The sequence below is a fragment of the Amia ocellicauda genome, chromosome 2 (genome assembly GCF_036373705.1).
Source record: "Amia ocellicauda isolate fAmiCal2 chromosome 2, fAmiCal2.hap1, whole genome shotgun sequence".
Lineage (NCBI taxonomy): Eukaryota > Metazoa > Chordata > Actinopteri > Amiiformes > Amiidae > Amia > Amia ocellicauda.
The window spans coordinates 48,558,292-48,585,930 of record NC_089851.1 but is presented as its reverse complement, the minus strand read 5'-3'; the positions used below and the strand labels follow the sequence as shown (position 1 = coordinate 48,585,930).

Genomic DNA, 27,639 nt, shown 5'->3' with positions numbered 1-27,639 from the left:
GTAAAAGAATGAAACAGATTATCACAAAGAAGGAGCATTGTTTCAAGTGCTGTGTTTGTGTATTCACAATCCAAATGACTCCTGCCATCAATTCTTTTAACAACTGGTGGAAATATGATGCACAAAAAATCAGTTTAAACAACACTTTATGACATTTCTTATTTCATTTAAAATGGTTGAAAGAAACACTGCATGTCAAAATCAATCAAGCTAAGTTTGCAGAAGTGTGCCCTGAGTTATTTAAGGATTCTGTAGCATTTTTCTATAGCTGTCTTTGTCACAAATTTCTCCCATTTCGACTGACAAGAAATGCTTTTTAAGGTTGTTTATATTTTCATACTCATTTTTGACACTGAAAAGAATGGTAGAGGTTTTTGTTTTATAGAACCATAGTAAAACCAACTTGGAAACAATTATACACAAACAATTATTAACAATCTTTTGTAATTACAATACTATTAATAATACTGTACTACTACTAATAATAACTGACTACTGCTGCCTCTGCTACAAGAAACAATTAGTTAAAATAAATTAACAACAATAATAATAACACAAATAATAATGAACTTCTTAATGTTTTAAAATATAAAGGGAAGATAGAAAAGTGGTTGCTAGGTTTTAACCACACAAATCTTACATTTGTGGAAAAACGCATTTGAAAATACTTGTGTTGGCTATTCTAATGAGATAAAGATATGTTTTACCTGATACAAAATTTATTTCCATATGAATATAACACATTACAGGCATTACAGGCATTATTATTCAGAATATTAACTTCAGTCTGTTTTGGAGATATATTTGCCACTTTTAAAATTGTAAATGATTTTTGTGTAAAAAACAATACAAACTTTTTTTTTGTTATTTCTAAGGATACATTTTTCATGTATGGATAAAGATTTTTTTTTTTTAAAGAAAATATTTGGAAGTCTTTATTAATTTGGCAAATATTTCAGTCAGCAAGTACATACAGACATTACTTTTATAAGAAACATACTTGGGCATAAACAAATTGAAATCATGTTAGTATGCTGTTTGGGCTTATGTGCTGTTTTTCCTATGAGCAATTTGCAGTTTATGAAAAATACAAAAAGTTTTATTATGTTCTTTTACAAAAAGTATTTGGATGCATAAATTCTAATGCTACTGGAGTTCAAAGGTATGAATGGCCATTATTGCTTTTCAATTTTCATTTTTTATCTTTTTCCCCCTTGAAAAAAAGTTTTTCCTAGTAAACAGGTTTTAAGGTATCTAAACCCCATTTTACATTGGTGCTGTGGACATAAAAGAAATCTTAGCATTACAATTTAATGAGCAATTTCTAGAGTGCAGGCTGCGTAGAGCACGGAGCACTATTATACTGCAAGAAAGATTCTGAAATACTAGAACTAGGACGTAAGCTCTGATCAGGGAGACTGAGAGCACAATTACCTTCTTTTCAAATCCTTCTGTGACACTGCAGGAGGAAAAAGGACTTTGAAACTTGAAAGGCGAGAGCTTGCTTTCAACCTCAAAAGCAAGTAGGAAAGGGCTCTGAAATTTGTTCAGTACTCCCAATTCACCATTAGCCTGTTTCTTCCTTTAGCCTCAAGGCATTTACTGCTTTTTGAAAAGATGTTAAGAAATTCAATCACTATAGAGAGCCCAGTTTTTGAGCATGTTTCACTTGGTCCATAGAGGTCTGGGCTAGAGCTTTTGTGTGGGGGTGAATAGACCTGTGAACTGTTTTAGGCCTGAGTAGTGCAACCATGGGAAAAAAATAAATATATATGAGGGCTTTTGGGGTTGATGGCCAGTGTAAAATAGTTACCGTTGGTTTAATTTTGATAGCATGTTTTTTTGCATGTTTGTCATTGAAGGGGAAATTATTTAAGAATGGATTAATTTGTATTAATCGTAGTGATCCAAACAACTTCGGCCCATCTCCGATTGCTTCTCACATGTACAAGGTGTCAGTTTCAGAGCTCCTGGACTCAAGTTGATTTGAGAAAGCAAATCATGCTGAAAGGGGCTTTGTGCTGTATCTCCATAGACACTAATTTGGGCAGAGAAAAAAAAAAAAAAGCCTTTTTACAAACCTCACCTGTGTCAGTGCATTCAAGATGAGCACTTGCTAAAGTCAGCAAAAAGAGCCCTCTTGCTTTGGTTGCAAGTCCAGTTACATTTGCCTTGCAATTGAAGCTGCTGTTGACCCTGCTTGGGGAGTATTTGTAAAAACCATTTATTTAGCATAAACTGAAATAATAAACCCTCCTCTCTGTAAAGACCGATTGTGATGGTGTGACATGAGTTTGATTTAATGATTAGCCGCTTGACCCCCTCAGCTAGAATGAGCTGCCTGAATAGAGCGCAAGTTCACTGAAGGAAGCCAGGGAAGAATACTAATGAGCTCACAAAACTTAGCAGGGATCCTGCTACTTTTTGAATATTCGAATGGATGAGAGTGAAAAAGTGGGAGGAGGAGGGTGTGTATGTGTGGCAGGGAGGTAGAAAGAAAGAGAAAGAGAGAGGAGGGAAGGACGACAGGCCTAAAGGGGAGATGCTGTCTGGTGAGTTCACTTGGATGGTACATGGAGAAGCACAACATGTAGGGGTTGACACAGGGAATGCCTTGGAGAGAGCTGTAAGTGTAAAAAAAGAAACTGGATTTTTGTAGCTGGAAAGTATCTGAAAGAGAATGGTGGCAAGATTTGAATTGTGGTAGGAGATGAGCAACATATGGTTCAGTAAAAGATGCATTATGCAAATGCTTATGCTAAAACAAAACCACTGTACAGAGAGTAGATGTATGTGAAATAGTTTCTCTGTTGAATCCAGTACATTTTGGATTATAACGGTTTTGTACTATATTGAAATGCCAATTTCTTATGAAAGTAAAACTTTTGTCCAGATGATTATAGGAAGATATTTCTATTTCAACTTAAGTATCCAGATTTTTAAACATGTATTTTTTGGAAGACACCTTTTTAATGTATTGATTTGTATTTAATATACACCTTATACTTATATATGGTGAAAACGTATAAATGTTTTTGGGAAACAAAATGTGTGTTGCACTGAATTATAAATAAAGCCTGCAATCTAGATTCCAGTAGCAAGAATGGTGTTAAAAATATGTTTTAGGCAAACAAAGCAAGACATGCCTTGAAAGTATATGATATGAAAGTGATGCATTCTAATGACACTTTCTTGGCCTTGTTGCAGATGTGTTAAGCAACATAGGAGCAGGGAGTTCTTTCTGTTTCTTTTTTCTTGTTTATGAATTAAATCTGTCTAATTACCCTGCCACTGGCTTTTACCCAAGTGTAGTGCTATAACAGTTGTCTTCTGTCTAAATTTATTGGCAAATGCCATTGAAAAATTAGGTTGTTTGCTTACATTTTTGCTATGGAGTCACCCTAGTTGCTATGGCCGGCAGAGTGTTTCTGTCAGTAATTTGGCCTTGGTGCAGTCTTGCCTGAATTTACTCTTTAAAAAACATATTGAACAGAACAAGATGAGACAGCTTTCTTGCCTTGGTGTTGTGAAGTGGTTAATGCTCTGGAGGAGAATTCAGAATAATTGCATTATAGCTTAAAACCCCTATAATGTGAACAGCCCTTCAAAAGATTTTGTTTAGCTGAAAAGGTTCACAGGCCATCAGGTTTTTCAGTGTACCTTAACGAGAGGCTTAGAAACTGACAAACACTTTACATCGTTTGTAGAGATTGAGTGATTTCCCTTGTATTAGGTAAATAGAGCAAGATAAAAAGTGCAGAAGCTTTACATTTTTAGTTAATTAAATGGCTAGTAAAATTGCTGTATTCTCACAATTTATAATATTGCAGTGCTACTAGAAAGCTATTCTTTTCAGAATTCCTGTGACTGTTGACAAATGGGTTTTCCAGAAAGCGTTGTGCTGGCTTGCTTTATTGTTTACAATTCTGCATCTGTTATCCTTATTTAAAAAGTAGGCTATATTGTGTACTGGACTTCTTATACTATGGAAGACATACTGCAATTATTCACTTAATGCAAAATTTGAATGTGCAGTTGGTGATTTAATACTGAATGGCAATACAAATACAATACATAATACAAATTGCTGCATTTTATGCATGCACTTATGCACACTTATGCACTTTATACACACACACACACAATATGTTGATATATGAAACAAGGTGAAACAAGGTCCAGGTGATTTATAATTCAAACTTCAAATCACAAATGTGGTTGCAACGTATCCTCATAAGATTAATTTTTTAGAACAGTCAAATATTAAACCAGACAAAAGTAAAGATGTGTTGAAATGTTTGGCTATTAGGTAAGTATACCTGCTTTAAATAGTTACCAAGTGTCAAAACCTACATTTCACACTGCCATTTCTGCATTTAATCTGCCTTGGTACTGACTACAAAAATGTTGAATACCTTGATCTTTTGTATATGTAACTGTGTTGCATAAAAGGTGAAATTAGATTAATTAATTATTATTATTAATAATTATTATTAATAATAATAATTGCTCTAAGGAGACATTGGGTATAATTTACATCTGTGGATGCTGAAGCTGGTATTAAATCCATCTTCACCTACACTGAGGAGTACAATACACAGACACATATAAGGACCAGGCAGTGATTGAGTCCAGGCTGGAGTAGTGTAGGAGGCTACACTAATCAAAACCTCATAGATGGAATGGTAACAAATATGACTCTATTATTTCAGATTAAAAAACATAGTATTTTACAACACACACACATACAACTGATCATACTATAACACTGTCTAGCACCTTTTGATAGAGGAATATGATGTCAGTCCTCCTGCAGTTTCTAGTACTGATGTCTGATTTGCTGTTTTGGGTAATTCCTGAGGGGTTGCTTTCAATGCTATTTTTGGACATCACTGTTATTATCCCAGCTTTGTGTTATATTTTTGGTAGATGTACAGGCCCTCAACATACAAGTCCAACAATGGTTACAGTATAATGTCCCAAAAATGTCAAAATACATATTGGTTATAGTGGCCTTCACGAAAAAGCAAGCCCTAGACCATATCATGAGAAGCACCTACACCATCCCATTGCCAAGATTTAACTATTAGACCAATTCACTGTAGATCAGAGTTCTCTGGTCTGCCACAACAACCAGACTCTTCTAGTGGAAACAAACAGTGTGACTCATCACTCCACATAATATATTTTTCTTTACCCCACTTCTTATGTTATTAGGACCACTTTAGACATCTTTATACATCATAAGTGTGATCACTGAGTTCTAGATTGCTAGTCTACCATAACATATTTGTGCATGCAATTCCTTAGATGAACTGGACACGCTTGAGAATACAAATACAAGATGGTTAGTCTCCTGCTTGATGGCTTTTAGGGGTATAATATGGGGTCCTCTGTGGCAAATCCTGTTATCTTCAACTTCATTACAATATTACCCAAATTATATTTTTGGGAACCATACATTCTGTGAAATCTTGAAGACAAGCATAGATGTGCTAGTTGCAGACAACTGCTATTTCAGTTGAATATCACCCAATCCATTTCAATCCATAGATTACCTTAAGACTGCCAACCATAAACATCTTATACATAACCTCCAGAAGAATAATGGCAAAATATGGCATTATTTGTTTCTGGTCCAGAGAGGTATGTTTACATGCACTAGTGTGCAAAGCTTTGAAATATTAAATCCTACCTGAAAGAACTGACAATATACTTAAAGCTGGGTATGCAATCCTGAGAGGCCAGCAGTAGCAGCTTGTTTTGAAAGCATAGAGCCCGCCCTCGCTTCAGAGGCGTCTCCAAAGCCACGCCCCCCTCTGTCACACATGCGCACACACACAGAGCAGAGTCTCAGCGCCAGAAGGAGAGACGTGCGGGTGCAATCGATCGCAACAGTTTCAGAACCGCATGTCTCATTCACAGGTAGGACATTACAATAATAACGAGCGTAAACAACTTATTTACGGATATTATGTTTTTAAAAATAGTAGCTGAGGATCGCCTTCCATTCTCGCGCTCGCTCTGCACAGCGTCAAGGTTCCCGCGCTGATTACGTGTTTTTGTCTGCGCGAACAAGTTGCGCAGTGGTATGCAACTATAGACTGACAGACAGGAAGGACATCCTATCATTACATTCGGACCGAATGCAATGATTGGTCGATCCTTTTTTAGTCCTGTCCCTTCCACAGAAGATATATATATTTTTACATTTCGACCACTTAAATTATTGATTGTTATCAGGATGTGAAGAGACTTTCAACCAGTATAACAAAAAATGTTTCTGGAAAAGATTGCATACCCTACCTTTAATATTAAACTTTAAAATCAATTTGGAAATAAAATGAAACGGTGAATACATTTAACCACTAGGCTTCCCATTGAAAAAATATATAGTAGATATTTTGATGAGTTAACATGGCTTATAGGCAGAGTGTGTCTACAGTTTCTCTCTAAAAGGATAGGTATTTTACAAAAGGGTAAAGGTAGTTTTTCTTCCTACAGTAATGTGATGTTTTGGCACACAAACAGGAGATTTTAAGGCACAAAACTTATGAACTTATGTTAGGCTACTTGTGTGTGAATGGTTTCTTTTCCAAAAGAAGGTCCCTGAACTTAGTGGTATGGTGGTCCTTGGCAGTCCTATTTGTTAAGATTGGAGGTGTCTATATCTGTCACTTACCGTTACCATGTGAAAATAATAATACTAATACTAAGAAGAACATGATGAAGAATTGTAATTGACAATTGCAATGAGTGCAAACATGCAGTGCTCCTTTTGTTGACTAGTATTAGCTAGTCATGAAGCTTATGGATAGCCTAACTAATGAGATTTTGTAAATCAGAAATTATTTTTTAATTTGAATTTAGATGTGTTCTCTTTTTTTCCCCCACCTTTGGCTGATGTCTTAAAAGTGTTTGTTGCTTTAAGCATGTATAAGCAACATTTTGTAAAGTTTACAATGACTCTACTATGTAGGAAAGAATGTGCTTAAGGCCATACTGAAAACATTTTTTTTTTTTACAACCCCAGTGTTACTGGGGGCCCCTCAATACTATGGAGCTGTCATAACATGATAGACAGAGGGTATTGCACCAATACCAACACAGACATTCCACAGCACTTACTGCAGTCTTAAAGCAAATGGCCAGGGATTTTAAAGGAAACTGAATTTCTCTCCCACTGCCTGATATGGTTATCCCCCGGGAACAGGATCAATTAGTCTTAAGTTTATAATGTCCTTGATCTAACACTGTACATGTAGTCAATAAACTACAGAAGAGAAAGGAAAAGAACAAATACACCAGGTTTAGGAAATCTGCTTTATTTCAATGCTCCTAGTACCTGTGACATTGTTATGCTGTGATAATGCATTTTAACATAATTACATATAACTCAGGGTTATCATCGCTTTTCACCGAAAAACTTGGTTTTATTAGCACATCTAAAGGCATTGGGATTCCCTCTGGATTTTTTTTCTAGCACCTAATAGTGATTATCCTGGGAATTGTGGAAGAAAGAGGTGTTGATACAATACAGGGCGACTGCTTGTTGATGGTGAGAACTCTAATACTATCCAGCTGGTTTTTCTCCCAAAGGAATAAGATGATCAAATCGACCCCTTAATCCAATATACAGAAAGTTCCCTAAATACTTTATTGTAAAGTCAAGATTATTTAATCTTTTAAATTTAAGTGCTTTACAGATATAGAAACTTTAAACGTAGTAGCCTCTGTTCTAAACTATTGTATCCAGGAATTTGATATTTTCTTTTCTCCAAATGTTCTACAGAAGATGAAAGTCCTGGGCAGCCATATCATAGAGAGAGAAGAAACGCTGTCATACTACAGTCCCAAGCTGGAGCGCAGAGCATGGGAAAGATCAGTGAAGAGCCTTCTACCTCTACAGAAGACCGGCCCTCACTGGTGAAGAAGGAGGTGCATGGCTCTCTGCCCCATCTGACTGATCACCCTGTGCCCTATCGTGGGACACTTTTTGCTATGGACCCCAGGAATGGCTATATGGACCCTCATTACCGTGAGTATTCTTGCAATAACACAATTTGTAACTTGCCTAACATCTTCTTATATTTACATTTCAATTACCAATTCCAATACCAACAATATGAATTAATTAAGGGTTTCTCTGTTTATAATGACTGAAGTTAAGGAAACCTAAAATATTGCTTTTTAAAATGGTGAAACGCCACATAACATAGATTAAATACAATATAGCCTACATATTTTTCTAAACAGGGAGTACATATAGTTGTATCAGTTATTTATTCCACCTAAAATGTTAAATGGAACCAATACCTGAAGTACCTTATTTCAGTCAGTACTCTCCACAGCAAATGCCAAACAAATATTGCCTCACTGAATTGGAAATAGGTAAAATCCTTCAAACTGTTTTAAAACACATTTCAGGCAAATGCTTCCATATACATACATTTTCCAAAGAAAACAATATTGTTGTTTGTTTTTATGTTTTTTGTTTGAATAATATAGGTAATCTGATAAAGGATAATCCTTTCACACTGTAAAAAAAACACATTTATCATGCCTTTTAAAAGTATTTGATTTGGTTTTATTTTCAGTAGGTGGACTTCATGTAGAGACTAAGGGCTAGACCAAATCAAAACTTGGACCCACTTGCGAATTACAAATTACAAAGTTATTCCCTATCGCGTTTTTATTTATAAAGTAAAAAGTGACTTAATAATAATACATTAAACCGTGAAAGGGGACAGATTTGTACTTTGCAATTTGAAGGTAGGTCAAAGTTTCGATTTGGTCTGGCCCTAAGGAAGACTGTGGTAACCATGATAGACAATGGTAATCATGTAAGTCATAGAGAGATACATATAAATAGTCACTCTTCAGGTGTTGGGTGATTAATCTTTCCTGTACCAAATAACAATTAACTGGTTTGGCTAAAGGGGTTAAGTTCAGGATGGGAAATGCATACGCTATAGGCTTGAGAAACACTGAAACTCAAGTTATTTTATAGTTAACCATGAAATGGTGAAAGGGAGTGCAGACAAAAATGTTAATTTTTTTGTTGAAGACTATATATTTCGTCATTCATTATTTTGCAGTAAATGGGAAGGATTTCTCATCTATGATCAGGTCAAAGTGCCCCAATAACCCTGTTCAACCACTTAATATTCTTTGGTTCTTCAGCAGGAGAAAGGTGGTTATTGTTTCTGCTGTTTGCTATGAACAGTCTTTGGAGCACAATTATTTTGGAATGCTTGTTTATTTTTGCTAAATGGGCTGTGAATTTTGCAGACTGAGTTTTTCACCTCAAGGTATAATGAAGGCCTTCTCTCCATAACTGTTTCATTCTGTATGTAGTGTTCTTTTTGCACTAGTGGTCTTGAGTCAGAGACCCTTAATCAAATAGTTACTAAATCAAATTGAGACTCTGAGCTTTAAGAAGCAATACTGCAACCAAAACATTAATGTCAATTATGTACCCAATGCAGCTCAGCTTGGGTGCCACATTTCATTTGTGTTCCAAGGTTTCTGGCTTTACATTCCAATGTGATAGAGGTGAAGTGACTTGGCACAGGATCACGTAAAATGTCACAGAGATAGAGTTCAAGGGTAAAAAATCCTTCAGATTACAACGTTCTCCATGGAAGCATTTCATACTTATTCATCTGAAGTTAGGGCTTTGCCAGCCATGTTTTAAAGTAAAAATGCTTTAGAGCACGATAATTCTTGGTCTTTGCTCCAGGGATCTAGAATTCCCTGCCTCACCTCTGAGATTCTCCTATTTTGCCAAAAAGATCAATACTTTAGTCAACTATGTGGATATTTAAAAGAAAGTTTAAATCTTGTAAATAGTGTTCATTCATGACATGTCATACACAAATGACACATTATTGTGCTTGCTCCAAAAGTGCATGAAACAAGTGTTATTCTTTTATTCATAATTGACATATACATATATTTGTTTTGTGTTTCTTTTAATATTTAAACAAAATACCTGTGTTCAAACACATGAGTTCTTTCCTATGTATTTGTTTAAATGTTTAATTTATACATTAATGCATATTTGTGATACAATACATTAAACACATAATCTTGTTGTTTAGCATATTAACATAGGCTGTAATTGGTTACACAGTCGGCTATGACTAATATATGAGTTTGTGAAATGCAATCGGGTTCACTACTCAGTTAAACATTTTAAAAGCTGGATCTAAAGGACAAGCTTTGAAGTAATGTGTTTTTCAAGTTTTTCAGTTTTTGCATTGTAATTTGCACATATGTTAACTAGGGCTGTCACGATTCATCGAGTAATTCGATTACAAAAATCTCGATTAGAATTTACTGCCTCAAGGCTTCTATTAACCCTGTCAGGACTACAGCAGTCTCACACAAATCACTTAATTTTACATAAATAATTATAATGATTATATGAAAATATGAAACTGCTATATCACAAGAAACAAGACACTGAAGTTTTTCATTCCTTCTGTAATTAATTAATTGTTTTAATGAATACAGAAATGTGCATAAGCAAAGAAAACTAAGTTATACAGACACCATTTTTATTCTCAAAACGTTGTTTTCAAAATTATCCTAGCTTTTAAACACTTAAAAAATATATCACATATATCATATATACGAATCCCCAGAATATTTTTTTTTAATTACAAAAAACTACAGATGTTTACAAATAATTGTTCAAGAGATATCATCAGTGTTGCAAGGAGCGCACCTGTTTAGGAGCTCAGCAAAACTACACGGCAATACAGCAAAAACAAAAGAAAATCGGCCAATCAGGTTGTGCTGTTGAACAAATATAAAAAGCATCTTCAAATGTAATTATTATTATTGTTGTTGTCATTATTACTACCAGTAAAATTTCATTATAACAATAATAATACACTCACCTAAAGGATTATTAGGAACACCATACTAATACTGTGTTTGACCCCCTTTCGCCTTCAGAACTGCCTTAATTCTATGTGGCATTGATTCAACAAGGTGCTGAAAGCATTCTTTAGAAATGTTGGCCCATATTGATAGGATAGCATCTTGCAGTTGATGGAGATTTGTGGGATGCACATCCAGGGCACGAAGCTCCCGTTCCACCACATCCCAAAGATGCTCTATTGGGTTGAGATCTGGTGACTGTGGGGGCCAGTTTAGTACAGTGAACTCATTGTCATGTTCAAGAAACCAATTTGAAATGATTCGACCTTTGTGACATGGTGCATTATCCTGCTGGAAGTAGCCATCAGAGGATGGGTACATGGTGGTCATAAAGGGATGGACATGGTCAGAAACAATGCTCAGGTAGGCCGTGGCATTTAAACGATGCCCAATTGGCACTAAGGGGCCTAAAGTGTGCCAAGAAAACATCCCCCACACCATTACACCACCACCACCAGCCTGCACAGTGGTAACAAGGCATGATGGATCCATGTTCTCATTCTGTTTACGCCAAATTCTGACTCTACCATCTGAATGTCTCAACAGAAATCGAGACTCATCAGACCAGGCAACATTTTTCCAGTCTTCAACTGTCCAATTTTGGTGAGCTTGTGCAAATTGTAGCCTCTTTTTCCTATTTGTAGTGGAGATGAGTGGTACCCGGTGGGGTCTTCTGCTGTTGTAGCCCATCCGCCTCAAGGTTGTACGTGTTGTGGCTTCACAAATGCTTTGCTGCATACCTCGGTTGTAACGAGTGGTTATTTCAGTCAAAGTTGCTCTTCTATCAGCTTGAATCAGTCGGCCCATTCTCCTCTGACCTCTAGCATCAACAAGGCATTTTCGCCCACAGGACTGCCGCATACTGGATGTTTTTCCCTTTTCACACCTAGAAATGGTTGTGCGTGAAAATCCCAGTAACTGAGCAGATTGTGAAATACTCAGACCGGCCCGTCTGGCACCAACAACCATGCCACGCTCAAAATTGCTTAAATCACCTTTCTTTCCCATTCAGACATTGAGTTTGGAGTTCAGGAGATTGTCTTGACCAGGACCACACCCCTAAATGCATTGAAGCAACTGCCATGTGATTGGTTGGTTAGATAATTGCATTAATGAGAAATTGAAAAGGTGTTCCTAATAATCCTTTAGGTGAGTGTATATTTACATTGCCTAGTTTACATTGATTGTAAACGCGTGCGTTCTTTCTTCTTTGCTGAGAAATTGGCCGGTCAGGTTGTGTGTCAAATACACGTTAAATTACTACTTTTGTGTATTTCTAAATCTTATCAGTTTTCTCTTGTGCCAATTCTGTTATTTGGGTTGAAAAGGATTCTGACATTTAGGTTGACCAGCTGAAATAAAATAGAAACATCTTAATGTTCGTAAATTTCTGCATCCTCCTCTTCCAAATACCAATACAACAAATCTGTTTGTTTTAAACAAACCTCTCTGCTATTGGTTAAAAACACTAAGGCAAAAAAAACAAAGTGTGCTTAACACATTGACACTTTATTGAAAAACAAGAAGAATGTTACAATAAAGCATTTTAAAATACTATCTATTTTACTATCTATTACTATCAGTTTGTTTGTTGGTCTGCCTGTCCCATTATGGTAATGATTTAGTTTTTCAATATAACTTAATATATTTACCTATCTATATTTACCTTTCTAGCATGGATCCCTTAAATCTCTCCCTGTCAGGGAGAAATTGTGTCCAATTTTTTTTTTTTACATAATAAACTTAACATTAATTTTCATCATAAATAACAACCACATATCAAACATTGTAAAAATAAATTAAATAAATTAGAATAAGGTAGAATGAAGGAAAAAATATAAAAATATGCATGTTCTTATACATTAGAACAAAGACCAAGGTATATGAACAATTTCACACACAAATAGAAAAATGTGCATGTTTTACATGTGTCTGGTTCTGTCAGGTTCACAATCCTGCTCAGTGCTCAATACTGCCAGTCCAACAGTGGCAGGTTATAATGCAGGCAGCACAGCACAGCTGCATTTTTTTTTTATAATGTGTCTTAAAAATGCCTTTGAAAGTGTAACTTATTTAATACATATGTTAAATGTATTGCAATACGAATTATAGCCAAAACACAATGTAGGATTTTAAATAGTTTTATAAATATAGTTTCAGTTTTATCCAACATTGTCTGAGAGATAAGTTTCTTTAAGGTTTTATGGTGATCTGAGCTTGTTTGTCATTTGGAGTTTTTGTTTGCTGATATCCAGTCAACATCTTCAGCAAACATTTACTGTTTTTCTTTATTTAACTTCCTATTGTGAATTTTTAAAAGCGATCTCATTAACCTTTAAGTAAAAATGCCCCTCTATGCCGTAGTAGATGGTAATCTTCAGTCGTGATGAAAATAAACAAACATCAAAACCATGGATACTCAAATGCAGCAGCTTTCAAAAATACTTTCTATAGGTTATGAGGGTTTTAGTAAAACACATGTTTATTGGTTTATGAGCCTCGTGTTTCTCAGGTAGGTGAGTGTTTGTTTCACCAAGAGTGCTCAGTAGTGTAGTGTGCACACCGCTGTGCATGAGAAACACTGTGGAGTCGGAAGCTTCCAGCAAACTAAAGCATCATAAGTATGTTAATAAATAATGGTAAATAATTATAATTACTTTAAAACCAAATAAACATGTATTTATTTATTGTCTGAAGTAGGATTTTATGGTAATTTGAAAAAATATGAATGCCAATAGTTTGAGAAAATATATTGGTGGAATATGTGCCGATACTGATATTTATATAAAAGGCCAATATCGACCAATGATATCGGTGCTCTGGTATATCTGTTGGGCCCTACTAAATACTGTCTGTCCAAAACCAAGATACCAATTCCAACTCATAATTATTGCTTGCCCTGGGTATGAAACATAAAATATGAATGTGTTGAAATATGTAAGGGTGATGAATATTATATATAGGCCTATTCATTTTGCAGGGTGCAAGCTCTAAAGACTGTTGGAGTACATCAGGGGTGTCCGTGGCAATGCAGACATCGTATTGGTATAGCAAATTTCATGCTCAAAAGTGTGGCACCAAAAACTGCAAGCAGAAATAAAGTTTTACATGCCTACGGAATCAATATTTGATGGAGGGAATCTCACAGTGCAGCTTCTCACTGAAATAAATCTAAAACACCAGGTTAACACTGTACTGATTTTACTGAGGGGTTACTTCACTTGTAACATGCTCAAAATACTGAATGAGCCCCTTACACCTGCTTTGTGTATTGTGTGTATGTCAATGTAACAGTGCAGAACAGTGGAAAACGTGTAGTTATTACTTCCACTTTGTATATTGTGCCTGGGATAAAGGCAAAATGTTGACCACCCGCTACTAGATAACTAACTGTTCAGATAGTTTATATTTTTCTAAGATTATATTTGCTTCCAATCCTGAATGTATCCGCTTAATTTTGCCTTTAGTGGATATTTTTTCTTATTTGTTTGTTTGTCCACCCAATGTGCAGTGCACAAATGTCATACACTGGATGTGTAGCCTACTGGCTTGCAAGTTAGGCAACCATATATGTCTGTAAAAATACTCCCTAAATATCACCCAGACATCTACATATATTTTATATTTTAACAAGAATATATATGCTAACCTAATATAAACGGATAGTGGCCTGCATTACATTTGTCCTTCTGTTGGATATACCCCATCTGGAATAAGCTATTTGTTCACTGGTGCATTTTTTCCAGTGCATTTTTTCCAGTTAAAATTGAAAGGAACACTGTTTTTTGTTTCGTGTAAAACATTATCAACTAGTGCCAAATGTTTCATGCATGAAAACATCCCCCTTATATATAGGCTGAATATACATCATGTTGTAGTGAGTGAGGTTTAATATTTATGTCATAGTAGGCTGCTGTTTCCACAAAATATCTGTTGTAAGAAGGAAACAATTTTTAAGACATAAAGGAGTTTTCAGAACAACGAACAAATTCAAGAGCAGAAAGAACAAAAGACTGAATTAAACAAATAAGTAATGAACAAATACATAACAAAACAACCAAAATGAACCCCAACACATTGCTGAACAAAACATAATATAAAATGACATTCAATTTCAACATATTTTCACTCTGTGCACTAACAATAGGTAACATTTCCTTTGTATAGATGTTGGGTGCAGCATCTAATTTGTTATGCGCACTGTACACCTGTATTGCAGTTACTGAACAACAAGCAGTTATTTCAACTGAACACACAGAACACACAGGAGGCATGTGAATAAACCCATGGAACAGCACCTATGCAAACCAGTGCCAAATGGGTTTTCTTTACATTTTGCCATAACCGCGAGAGGCTTTAGACAACTTCGAAGAGAGCATTTTCTTGATTTAATACAGTGAAAATGGGACCACTCCCACTGTATTGTTGAGGGATTAAATACAATTACAATTACAACCAGCCACTACAAAAACTGTACATCATGGCATTTACATTAAGAATTAGAAGAAAGCAGAATCTAAAATGAAAGCGAGAAAGTTTTCTAGTAGCGGCTGTGTGAAAGTTGTTTTATTCCCTCGCATTGTGCAAGAAAAGAGCTGCGAGAAGATCGTTTTGTGGCATAAACCGTGTTAGATTTAATACCACGAAAGTTTAGCAGCATGAGATCCATTCACAGACATGCCGCTAATGCTTCTGCGAGTGACTTAATCCTGCCCTTAATCCTGCCCATAGTTAATTTTTCTGTGTTAAAATTTATTTTGGTACAGGATCTGCGGTAACTAACCTACAGTAGCCGATCTGAGTTGTGTTTCCATGTTCAAATCATAATGAAACTATTAAGAACAAATGTACCGCTAGCATTAAGTTCCCTGAAATGTTGTTGGTAAATTCTTTATTTTCTGTAAAACAAAATAATGCATGTAATATTAAGATGTACCTCTGGGTATTTTTCCTTATATGCAATACAAAATTACAATATTATTTGTCCTTTAATGTATTGGGCATAACAGAAAGCATAATAGGTAGATTTTTGTAATGATTTCAACCTGTAGTATATTTAGTTGCATATCATTTAGTTGCTGGAATCATTATTGACACCATTAAGATATATAATTGAACTCCCTTTAGAGTGTGGGGATTTGTGTAATATCAGAATGAAAAGACTGTGCGTCTGAATATATAACATTATTCAAAGTACACGCCTGTTTTTCTTTATTTTTCTAAGCTCAAATGCTGACAAGTTTTTCATTCAGTGCTATCAGTTTCAAGATGTAAACTTGGATTCAGTACAGCATGGGTGCGTCCTGTAGGCTGTTGTATTTCTGACATCACTTGCAGCTGCTTTCTCCAAACCTTTATGTAATGGAAGAGCCTGCAGTTGGAAAGTGATGTCAGACAGACTGTAGCCTGAAGGAGACACCACTGCTGCACAAATGCAAGATGACATATTGACAGTGAGTTTACTGGAAATACATGCAAAAAAAAAAAAATCAGAATGTGAAAATCTAAAGACAATTTCTTAAATTTAACTCAAACAGGTAATATATGTAACCCTATATTTCTTGGACGTCTATGTCTCATCTTAATAAAGAAGCACTTTTTTATTTCTTAATAATTCAGCTGTTAACTGCCAGTTAAGTTACATAGTTACCAGAAAAACTGTCTATCCTTGTATGCAGGCAACACTACAGCATGCTTTGCTAGAGTGGAACCAACACCCAGAATCACATACACCGATCAGCCATAACATTATGACCACTGACAGGTGAAGTGAATAACACTGATGATCTCGTTATCATGGCACCTGTCAGTGGGTGGGATATATTAGGCAGCAAGTGAACATTTTGTCCTCAAAATTGATGTGTTAGAAGCAGGAAAAATGGGCAAGCGTAAGGATCTGAGCGACTTTGACAAGGGCCAAATTGTGATGGCTAGAAGACTGGGTCAGAGCATCTCCAAAACTGCAGCTTTTGTGGGGTGTTCCCGGTCTGCAGTGGTCAGTACCTATCAAAAGTGGTCCAAGGAAGGAAAAGCGGTGAACCGGCAACAGGGTCATGGGCGGCCAAGGCTCACTGATGCACGTGGAGAGCGAAGGCTGGCCCTTGTTGTCCAATCCAACAGACGAGCTACTGTAGCTCAAATTGCTGAAAAAGTTAATGCTGGTTCTGATAGAAAGGTGTCAGAACACACAGTGCATCGCAGTTTGTTGTGTTTGGGGCTGCGTAGCCTCAGACCAGTCAGGGTGCCCATGCTGACCCCTGTCCACTGCCGAAAGTGCCTACAATGGGCACGTGAGCATCAGAACTGGACCACGGAGTAATGGAAGAAGGTGGCCTGGTCTGATGAATCACGAGTTCAGGGTGTTGACTTGGCCTCCAAATTCCCCAGATCTCAATCCAATCGAGCATCTGTGGGATGTGCTGGACAAACAAGTCTGATCCATGGAGGCCCCACCATTGCAACTTACAGGACTTACAGGATCTGCTGCTAACGTCTTGGTGCCAGATACCACAGCACACCTGGAGTCCATGCCTCGACGGGTCAGGGCTGTTTTGGGACCTACATAGTATTAGGCAAGTGGTCATAATGTTATGGCTGATCGGTGTATAAGAACATACACTGAAGCTATAGAAGTGAAAAATACATTTTAAAAAAACATAACTTTAAAGCTGATTAAATCTATAAAAAAGTCACTCTCACAATAAGCAAGCCCTAAATGGTCAGCTCAGATAGACGGGGATATCAAAACGCTTAACATTACCATGATCTTTAAGTCTCCAAAGAGTCCAAATCTTGCCTTTTGTATATTTTAATTCCTCCCCAAAACATTTATATTTATTTTATATAATGTAGAACCATCTAATGTAGTGATGTCTTGAGGTGACAATTAATAAAACATTTCCTCAAGCTTTATTATCCCTACAGAAACAAAAGATTGTTAATGTTATACTCTGGATATCAGTTCTAGTATTACAAAACTAAACAAAAGATTAAGTGAATATTTACTCAATTAAAAATAAAAATAAATAAAATAATGTCATTGAAGATTGTTTTTGTGCAAATGACAGATACAGGTTTTCTGTTAATTAATTTGTAAGATAGCAGTCACTTTGAACATAGTGAATATGGGTATTGATCCATTGCTACTGGCAGTCAAAATCTAGGAAACAATTGAAACATGCTTCGTGTCAACTATCCAGACCTGTGGTAATAATGTAAATTTCATTATCTTAAATTTTGCTTGCCACAGGTAGAAACACACAATTGTGTACATTATTATTATTATTATTATTATTATTATTATTACTTATTTCTTAGCAGACACCCTTGTCCAGGGCGACTTACAAAATATAAGAGCAATGCAAAGTCCAATAATACATCATGGGTGAATAAGGATATTCTTACTAGTCAATGGTTATTAAAAAAAAAAATACTAGAGTTTATCTGTCACAACCAGACTCGGTGTTGAGTATAGTACAGAAAACTGTCATATTTACATATTTTGTCAACAGCATTTTTTTGTTTGTAATTTATAGTCTTGTAAATTCTGTTTCTTTTTTCTTTTTGTGTTTTGTGTTTACTTTCCTCCAGAATTATTGTGCTCATTATTATAAAATGTCTCAGTTAATTTAATACGTTTATATTAAACCTTTGCTCATGCTTGTTCCTAGTGCTGCCATGCACTGCACATTTCAGGAAACAGTTGTTGGGAAAATATAGATTCGTATTCAAACTTATTTTTTCAAACTTATTAACAGCTGACTGGTTTCTGGGCTGTTACAGCTTCAGCCTTTATTAAATTATGATTGTATCAGGTGTTCTTAGTATATTTTTGAGATTATTAGTCAGAAACATGCAAACTTTTAAGCACTGCGATTGTTAAATCTTCACAGAGCATTGCAGAAGCAATGGCACCAGGTAGAAATCTAAGAAAGTGACCTTTACTCCTTCAAGCACCGCTGTGACCTCTCTGATCCTCCGCTTTCACCTCCTAAATTCGTCACAGGTGCGAATGCTGCCATTTGGCATACTGCAGCGTTTGCAAAGAGCACAGCTAAATTCCATGGCTGGGATTATTTTAACTTTGTGCTGTCAGTGTTTAATGTTGCTAATATACCAACACCTGGAGCCATTAGCACCTGGTTGTCAGCTTTATGATGTAGTACTTGTGTAAAGGAGCTACAACAGACCTCAGTGCATCGTTATTTCCATTTTTCTCTTTGCATGCTTATTGATTCTTTAATTTCATATGTCTTTGCCAAAAGTATAAGTAAGGTTTGGTTAAATTTACACACAAAAAAAGTGGAAAGAAGCCAAGTTGGTTTAAGAATTAGTTAAAGCATTGAGATTGAAGGGTTCAAACAGAGGATGAAGTTAATATCCTGCTTACCACAACACTAATACACAAGATCCAATGGATAAGGAAGTAGGATTTGAGAATGCTCTATGGATCTGTGAAAAGATTTGTAGCATTGGATGTATATCATTTTTGAGTTAACTACAAGTAATTTGTTTATAAATGTTATTTATTACACAGTTTTTTTTTAATTACAAGTTATTTACAAGGACTGCTATTTCAAACAGCCTCATAGGAAAGTCTTTTCATCTATTGAGAAAATTTGATTTTAAACAAGTGCTTCAATGGTGGTTAATGAACAATTAGAATTAAGAACATATCAATGCAAATATAAAATCAATGCATTATCTAACTAGCATTTGATGTTTATGTGCATTTGATTAAAATATTACTTTTATGTGCTGCGGGCATTCTGCATATCGGTAAAGATCCAAAACTCAGGCTATGGGCACTTGCTGTGCAACTAAAATCCTATAATCTCAAAATTAGTTTCCTGCCAGTTTGGCTTTATTAAAATTTTCTAGCACTGTTTCTTCATAGTTATCTGACAGGTTTATTTTGTCATGTGTTGATATTATTAGTATAATGTAGATGTCATGTTCTGGTTTATATTATCACTATATAAATGGTTTTATATCATAGTGGTGTTGTATGGCAAGCAAGCATGTACATTACATCACTTGTAGAAATTAGCCTTTAATCCAACCTGAAGAGAACTCAAACTCAGTTTTTATATTTTCTATCTCTATGTCCCTGGCAAACATTACTCAACCAGTCAGGCAACCCAAACAAGTCATCATCCATAAAAACACTGCACTTTGTGGACCATTAATGTGGTCCAAAGTACATCCCAAATCAAAGAGAGCCAGGGCTTCACAACAGTTGTCCGATCTCCAGGTATGAATCTCGTTGAGCATCTATGATCAAGCCTGTTAACACACCCTAGTAAACTAAACAACACAAACCTTCAACTTACAACCTCTGTATTGTACTGTAGGCATCAAACCACATTCCAGCAGTACTTTATTTCACACTTGAAACCTAAATTCAAACATAGTTTCATCTACAGTGAGGGAAAAAAGTATTTGATCCCCTGCTGATTTTGTACGTTTGCCCGTATAATTTTAATGGTAGGTGTATTTTAACAGTGAGAGACAGAATAACAACAAAAAAATCCAGAAAAACGCATTTCAAAAAAGTTATAAATTGATTTGCATGTTTGAACACCTCCAAAACCAAAGTTATATGGTTTGAAAAGAAAAACTTCCACCTCCCTGGCATTATTGCTACCTGGAGCTTGAGGTAGTTACCTCATACAAATATTTGGGAGTATGGCTTGATAATACACTGTCCTTTTCACTTCACATATCTAAGCTGCAGGCAAAGGTAAAGTCTAGACTTGGTTTCCTTATTCAGAATCGCTCCTCTTTCACTCCAGTTGCCGAACTTACACTGGTTCAAATGATAATCCTCCCCTTGCTGGATTACGGAAACTTAGTATATAGGTCTGCAGGAAAGGGTGCTCTTCAGCGGCTTGATGTTCTTTACCACACAGCCATTAGATTTGCCACCAATGATCCTTATAGAACACATCACTGCACATTGTACTCCTCTGTCAATTGGCATTCTCTATATACATGTCACAAGAGCTATTGGTTAAGGTTTATTTATAAAACTCTATTAGGATTCACTCCCCCCTTTTTCAGTAATCTAATTAAACCTTTATCTTGAACATACATTCTGCTAAAGGTTCCCAAAGTGCATACGTCCCTGGGCCGCTCCTCTTTCCAGTTTGCTGCAGCCAGTGACTGGAATGCACTGCAGAAAGGTCTTAAGATGAATAGTTTTACAGTGAGGGAAAAAAGAATTAGATCCCCTGCTGATTTTGTACGTTTGCCCACTGACAAAGAAATGATCAGTCTATAATTGGTAATGGTAGGTGTATTTTAGCAGTGAGTGACAGAATAACAACAAAAAAATCCAGAAAAATTCATTTCAAAAAAGTTATAAATTGATTTGCATGTTAATGAGGGAAATAAGTATTTGACCCCTTCGACTTAGTACTTGGTGGCAAAACCCTTGTTGGCTATCACAGAGGTCAGACGTTTCATGTAGTTGGCCACCAGGTTTGCACACATCTCAGGGGGATTTTGTCCCACTCCTCTTTGCAGATCCTCTCCAAGTCATTAAGGTTTCGAGGCTGACGTTTAGCAACTCGAACCTTCAGCTCCCTCCACAGATTTTCTATGGGATTAAGGTCTGGAGACTGGCTAGGCCACTCCAGGACCTTAATGTGCTTCTTCTTGAGCCACTCCTTTGTTGCCTTGGCTGTGTGTTTTGGGTCATTGTCATCCTGCAATACCCATGCACGATCCATTTTCAATGCCCTGGCTGAGGGAAGGAGGTTCTCACCCAAGATTTGACGGTACATGGCCCCGTCCATCGTCCCTTTGATGCGGTGCAGTTGTCCTGTCCCCTTAGCAGAAAAACACCCCCAAAGCATAATGTTTCCACCTCCATGTTTGATGGTGGAGATGGTGTTCTTGGGGTCATAGGCAGCATTCCTCCTCCTCCAAACACGGCGAGTTGAGTTGATGCCAAAGAGCTCGATTTTGGTCTCATGTGACCACAACACTTTCACCCAGTTCTCCTCTGAATCATTCAGATGTTCATTGGCAAACTTCAGACGGGCCTGTACATGTGCTTTCTTGAGCAGGGGGACCTTGCGGGCGCCGCAGGATTACAGTCCTTCACGGCGTAGTGTGTTACCAATTGTTTTCTTGGTGACTATGGTCCCAGCTGCCTTGAGATCATTAACAAGATCCTCCCGTGTAGTTCTGGGCTGATTCCTCACCATTCTCATGATCATTGAAACTCCACGAGGTGAGATCTTGCATGGAGCCCCAGACCGAGGGAGACTGACAGTTATTTTGTGTTTCTTCCATTTGCGAATAATCGCACCAACTGTTGTCACCTTCTCACCCAGCTGCTTGGCGATGGCCCATTCCAGCCTTGTGTAGGTCTACAATCTTGTCCCTGACATCCTTGGACAGCTCTTTGGTCTTGGCCATGGTGGAGAGTTTGGAATCTGATTGATTGATTGCTTCTGTGGACAGGTGTCTTTTATACAGGTAGCGAGCTGAGATTAGGAGCACTCCCTTTAAGAGAGTGCTCCTAATCTCAGCTCCTTACCTGTATAAAAGACACCTGGGAGCCAGAAATCTTGCTGATTGATAGGGGATCAAATACGTATTTCCCTCATTAACATGCAAACCAATTTATAACTTTTTTGCAATGTGTTTTTCTAGATTTTTTTGTTGTTATTCTGTCTCTCACTGTTAAAATACACCTACCATTAAAATTATAGACTGATCATTTCTTTGTCAGTGGGCAAACGTACAAAATCAGCAGGGGATCAAATACTTTTTTCCCTCACTGTACCTATATTGTATACTCTTCAACTTTTCTGTTGTATTGGACTGCTATTTATGGTGTAGTGCATTTCCCAGGAATTCATCTGAACAATGGGTTTTGAGCAATGCCCCCCACCATACTTTCCTTTCAAAATTAAAGTCTCATTAATTATTGCTTTGTTATGGTGAGATTTGATATGGGATTGTAATAGACAGCAATTTGAGTAATGTTTAGGATTAGCCTAGAACTTTCAAGCAATTAGCCTGCCTTCTCTTTTATGTTTTCCTCTTTTGCTTTGGTCATTCTTGTCATGGTCACCAGTTTTTCTGTATCTATAAACTGTAGTCTGCACTCATTTATATGAAAGGGACCGTTATTGCTGTTTTTCTCTGACAATACTCTTTCTTGTGATGGGCCATTATAGATACAGGATCATTATATTTTACCTCATTCCTTGGTGCTCCCCTATCTTTTTCAAAAGTAAATTGTAATTAGCTACTGGATTGTTACAGATTTTTACATGGCGCTCATCTCAATTAACTCTGGTTTATAAAACTGTCTATAGCCTACTGATTGAGAGAGAAAAGTACACAACTTTACAAAGGCTAATAGTTTCATAGTTACTGGAGTAAAATGGCAGAAAAACATGCTTCATTATTATAAATGGACAGGATTTATTTTGTCATACGTTGTTGTTTTAGAGGTGCTTTAAAATAGATCACAATATATGCAATATTACAAATAGTGTTATATATAAATATGTTATAAATATAAATATCACTGTATTTTAAGAAATTGATCATGGATTTAGGGCTGGATTAAATCAAAACTTTGACCCACCTGCTAATAGCAAACTACAAACCTGTACATCATAGCGGTTATACTTGTGATTAGAGGAAAGTGTCATCTTACTAAAAATGAAGCCACAACTGAGTACAGTTCTGTAGTTTTTGATAAGCGGGTGGGTCAATGTTTTGAGTTAATCCTGGCCTTAGTTTACTTTTTGAATTTGGAAAATAACCTTCCAACAGAGTGTGTGGTACAGAGTGTGTCAGGAACTCAGGACACATAAGTACTGGTATTTTTACTTACTTTTCTTGTGCTATTTTATTTATGTACTGGGCACAGCACAAAGTTCCTTTAATGCAGTTCAAACCAACCATTTAAAAAGTTTAACATGACTTAGTGTTGCTTTTATATATATTTTGTCATGGATACAAAGTACCAGTATTAACAATGACAATTCTGCATCACAGAGCCCTAGGTTTGGGTTCAGTTTTCCTTAATAAATGGGATTTCAGTAGGATTTGTGTATTAAGTTGTGCAGTAAGATTTGTGGCAGCCGTTTGTGTACATTTTTATGTCTGTGTATTTGTACATTTCTCTGTTCTGACAGAAACTTTTAATTAAGTCTTGTTTAAACTTTAATGAAAAGGTATTAATAAAATGAACACTCCTGTTTGTGTTGATAAATACAAATACAAAATTAGCTTTCTATTATTCATCTTTATACTGACATGTTTAATTATTCTGCAGGCACTGGGATGCCTAGTTCTTAATTTTAATATTGGCTTTGAAGTTATTTCCAACAGTAATTATTCAGTGAGTCCAACAAATTAATATTTATTTAAAATAGACCATTTCTTCTATTATTTCCTCCAAGGTTGGTTCATTTCTATTTGTAAAAAATAACATTGTATTAATGTATTCTAATAGTTTCTCATTTTATGACATTAAATCAAGGCTGACTTAAATGTGTCTGTAATAGAAAGTTCAAAACAAGTTTCTGTTTCCTGTTGCTTGTAGCTCCTGGTTCTGATGTGTCTGATAAAAAAATAATAATTGGTTGCTTGGATTTGAGTTGCTCCAAAATAAAGATGTATTGATTGAGGGATCAGTTTGGCCCCATGCCAGAATGCTAGGCAGGCATTTGTCTATGTAGCAGGTAATTCAATATAACCATGACAAAAAGACATTACAAGCAACATTTACTGGCCAAGTGTTTCTACAATCCAACCTTATGTATTTATATATAACATGTATTCAATATTTTGAACAAAGAAAACATTAAATTAGTTTAATTTATTTTAGTTGTATTCATTGTTTAAGTGGAAACAAGGCACTTTTTGCAGAAATATTTTCTGTGGCTTACGCATATGTATGTGAAAACATTTATACAGGTTGACTGTATGTCTATGGTATTTCCATATTATTTCAGTAATAGATCAATTGATCACATATCACAGTAATGCAGGAATAGGAACATATGAAAAAGAAAATGTTTTTTTTTATTTGCAGTAGATGTAAATTTAGATAAAAAGACAAGCAAGCCAAACCACCCTGTAACCAGAGTTTCCTCAGCTTGTCTTGTAATTTCTGTAGGCACTTATGAGACCTCAATGTTATCGGAGTAAATCACATTTTTCCTCCCACAATTCTATAGTTCAGCTGGTCACATTTTAGTGTCACAGAGTTTTAGTCTGAAAGGAAGAGAATGGCTTGGCACCACATATGTCAGAGGACTCATGTTGGATAGCTGCATACTTATATCCTACATTAATACAGGAGATATATACACTGATCAGCCATACCATTATGACCACTGAGAGGTGAAGTGAATAACACTGATAATCTCGTTATCATGGCACCTGTCAGTGGATGGGATATATTAGGCAGCAAGTGACATATATCATTAATATACATATATTAATATATCAAAGTTGATGTGTTAGAAGCAGGAAAAATGGGCAAACGTAAGGATCTGAGCGACTTTGACAAGGGCCAAATTGTGATAGTTAGACAACTGGGTCAGAGCATCTCCAAAACTGCAGCTCTTGTGGGGTGTTCCCGGTCTGCAGTGGTTAGTACCTATCAAAAGTGGTCCAAAGAAGGAAAAGCGGTGAACCGGTGACAGGGTCATGGGTGGCCAAGGCTCACTAATGCACGTGGGGAGCGAAGGCTGGCCCATGTTGTCCGATCCAACAGATGAGCTACTGTAGCTCAAATTGCTGAAAAAGTTAATGCTGGTTCTGATAGAAAGGTGTCAGAACACACAGTGCATCGCAGTTTGTTTTGCGTATGGGGCTACGTAGCCGCAGACCAGTCAGGGTGCCCATGTGACCCCTGTCCACTGCCGAAAGTGCCTACAATGGGCACATGAGCATCAGAACTGGACCACGGAGCAATGGAAGAAGGTGGCCTGGTCTGATGAATCACAAGTTCAAGGTGTTGACTTGGCCTCCAAATTCCCCAGATCTCAATCCAATTGAGCATCTGTGGGATGTGCTGGGCAAACAAGTTCGATCCATGGAGGCCCCACCTCGCAACTTACAAGACTTACAGAATCTACTGCTAACGTCTTGGTGCCAGATACCACAGCACACCTTCAGAGGTCTAGTGGAGTACATGCCATGACACACACACACATATAAATATATAGATATACCTATATTTTATAAAAATAAAATAAAGAATAAACAAATAAATAATGGAATTTAACAAAGTGTCATGCATGTCCCCCAGGTTGTTAATTAACCTGCTGGACTGGGTGGACAAACAATTTTTAATACACTTTGATTCCATACAGTGAACATTCTATATAGTTAAAAGCACTTGCAGTTGTTTTAAGCAGATGAGGTAGATCTTTCTAGGAGATAAACATTGTGATGATATGTTTTATTGGTATGAAATAATTTTAAGTTGTAAAGGATAATATGAATACATGTAAAACATGTTATATCTGGATACTTATTTCATATTTATTCAGACAGTTATTATAAAGAGATACTGTTATTCTACATGTATCCTCCAAGATATTCTGAAGAAAATAAATATACAAATGTATTTATACAGACGGTGTGTATACATACATCACATACTGTATACTCATGTGCATTTATATAAAACATCCATCCATACATACACAACCCAATGATGTCAAAATTATATTGCTACGGATCCCAGTTTGAATTTGTACCTGAAACAGAATGATGGTTAAGATGGTAATAGGCCAAAATTAGCCATAGTGAATGAGAGCGGGGACGGAGCATGTGCTTTAAAGTTGTATTTTATTGTGTTGTACAAGGGGGCAGCTCGTGAGCTTGTGGGGGTGTGTGTGTGAGTTGCACACTCAGTATAATGATAGGGGAAACACTGCAATTCCCTAGATGTTTTTAATACCTGCATTTGCTAATATTTGTTAAAAGTATATTATACAATGTATACACTGAGGAAAAATCCCTCAGCAATATCCTTATAGACTTTCTATTCCAAACCCATCTGCCTTTCTTTGTGAAATGTCTTTGTATGGTATTCGATTGTCTAAATATTAGCTTTTAAAAAAGAACAGAAAAGCAACATTAATGGTGACTGGCATTGCAGTGCCAGGAGCATGCTTCAGGCTATGAAAATTTATTTCTTCCATCTACTTCCTTTTATGAAAAAGAAAATATTGTCAACTATGCAGAATTAGTCTTTTTGTTTCTAGCACCATGTATAATCGGATCATGCTGTTTTATACTGCTTATTAGAGTAGATCCCATAAAATAGGAGATGGCATTTTTGCTTACTTATATATATATATATATATATATATATATTTACTGTGTATGAATATGAGTAGGAGTTCACAAAGTTTAAACTCATTAAAACAGGTATATGTGTAGTTTTGATAAATTAAATAGTGAAGGGCCAGCATTTTTATGGTGATGGTTTGCACATTAAATATTGTTTAACGTTTGCCATTTTTTTAAATCAGAGACATATTTTTATAGTTTTAAAATTGAACTAATGATGCATACCACTGATATGTTCAAATTAATTGCTACTGCAATTTTGTTGTTGCTTTCTGTTTACTTTCTTGACCAAAATATATTATACTTTAAAACATTTGCCACTCTACTAACACTATTAAGTAAACA

General features: G+C 36.1%; 1 protein-coding gene across 1 annotated transcript in view; it reads left to right on the top strand.

Moving 5' to 3' along the window:
- Positions 1–27,639, top strand: part of gli3 (GLI family zinc finger 3) — a 218,064-nt gene that overhangs the window by 73,031 nt on the left and 117,394 nt on the right. The window contains exon 3 of the mRNA XM_066687330.1: positions 7,793–8,038. Within this exon, the coding sequence (XP_066543427.1) occupies positions 7,793–8,038 (246 nt within the window). The remainder of the gene's footprint in view (positions 1–7,792; positions 8,039–27,639) is intronic.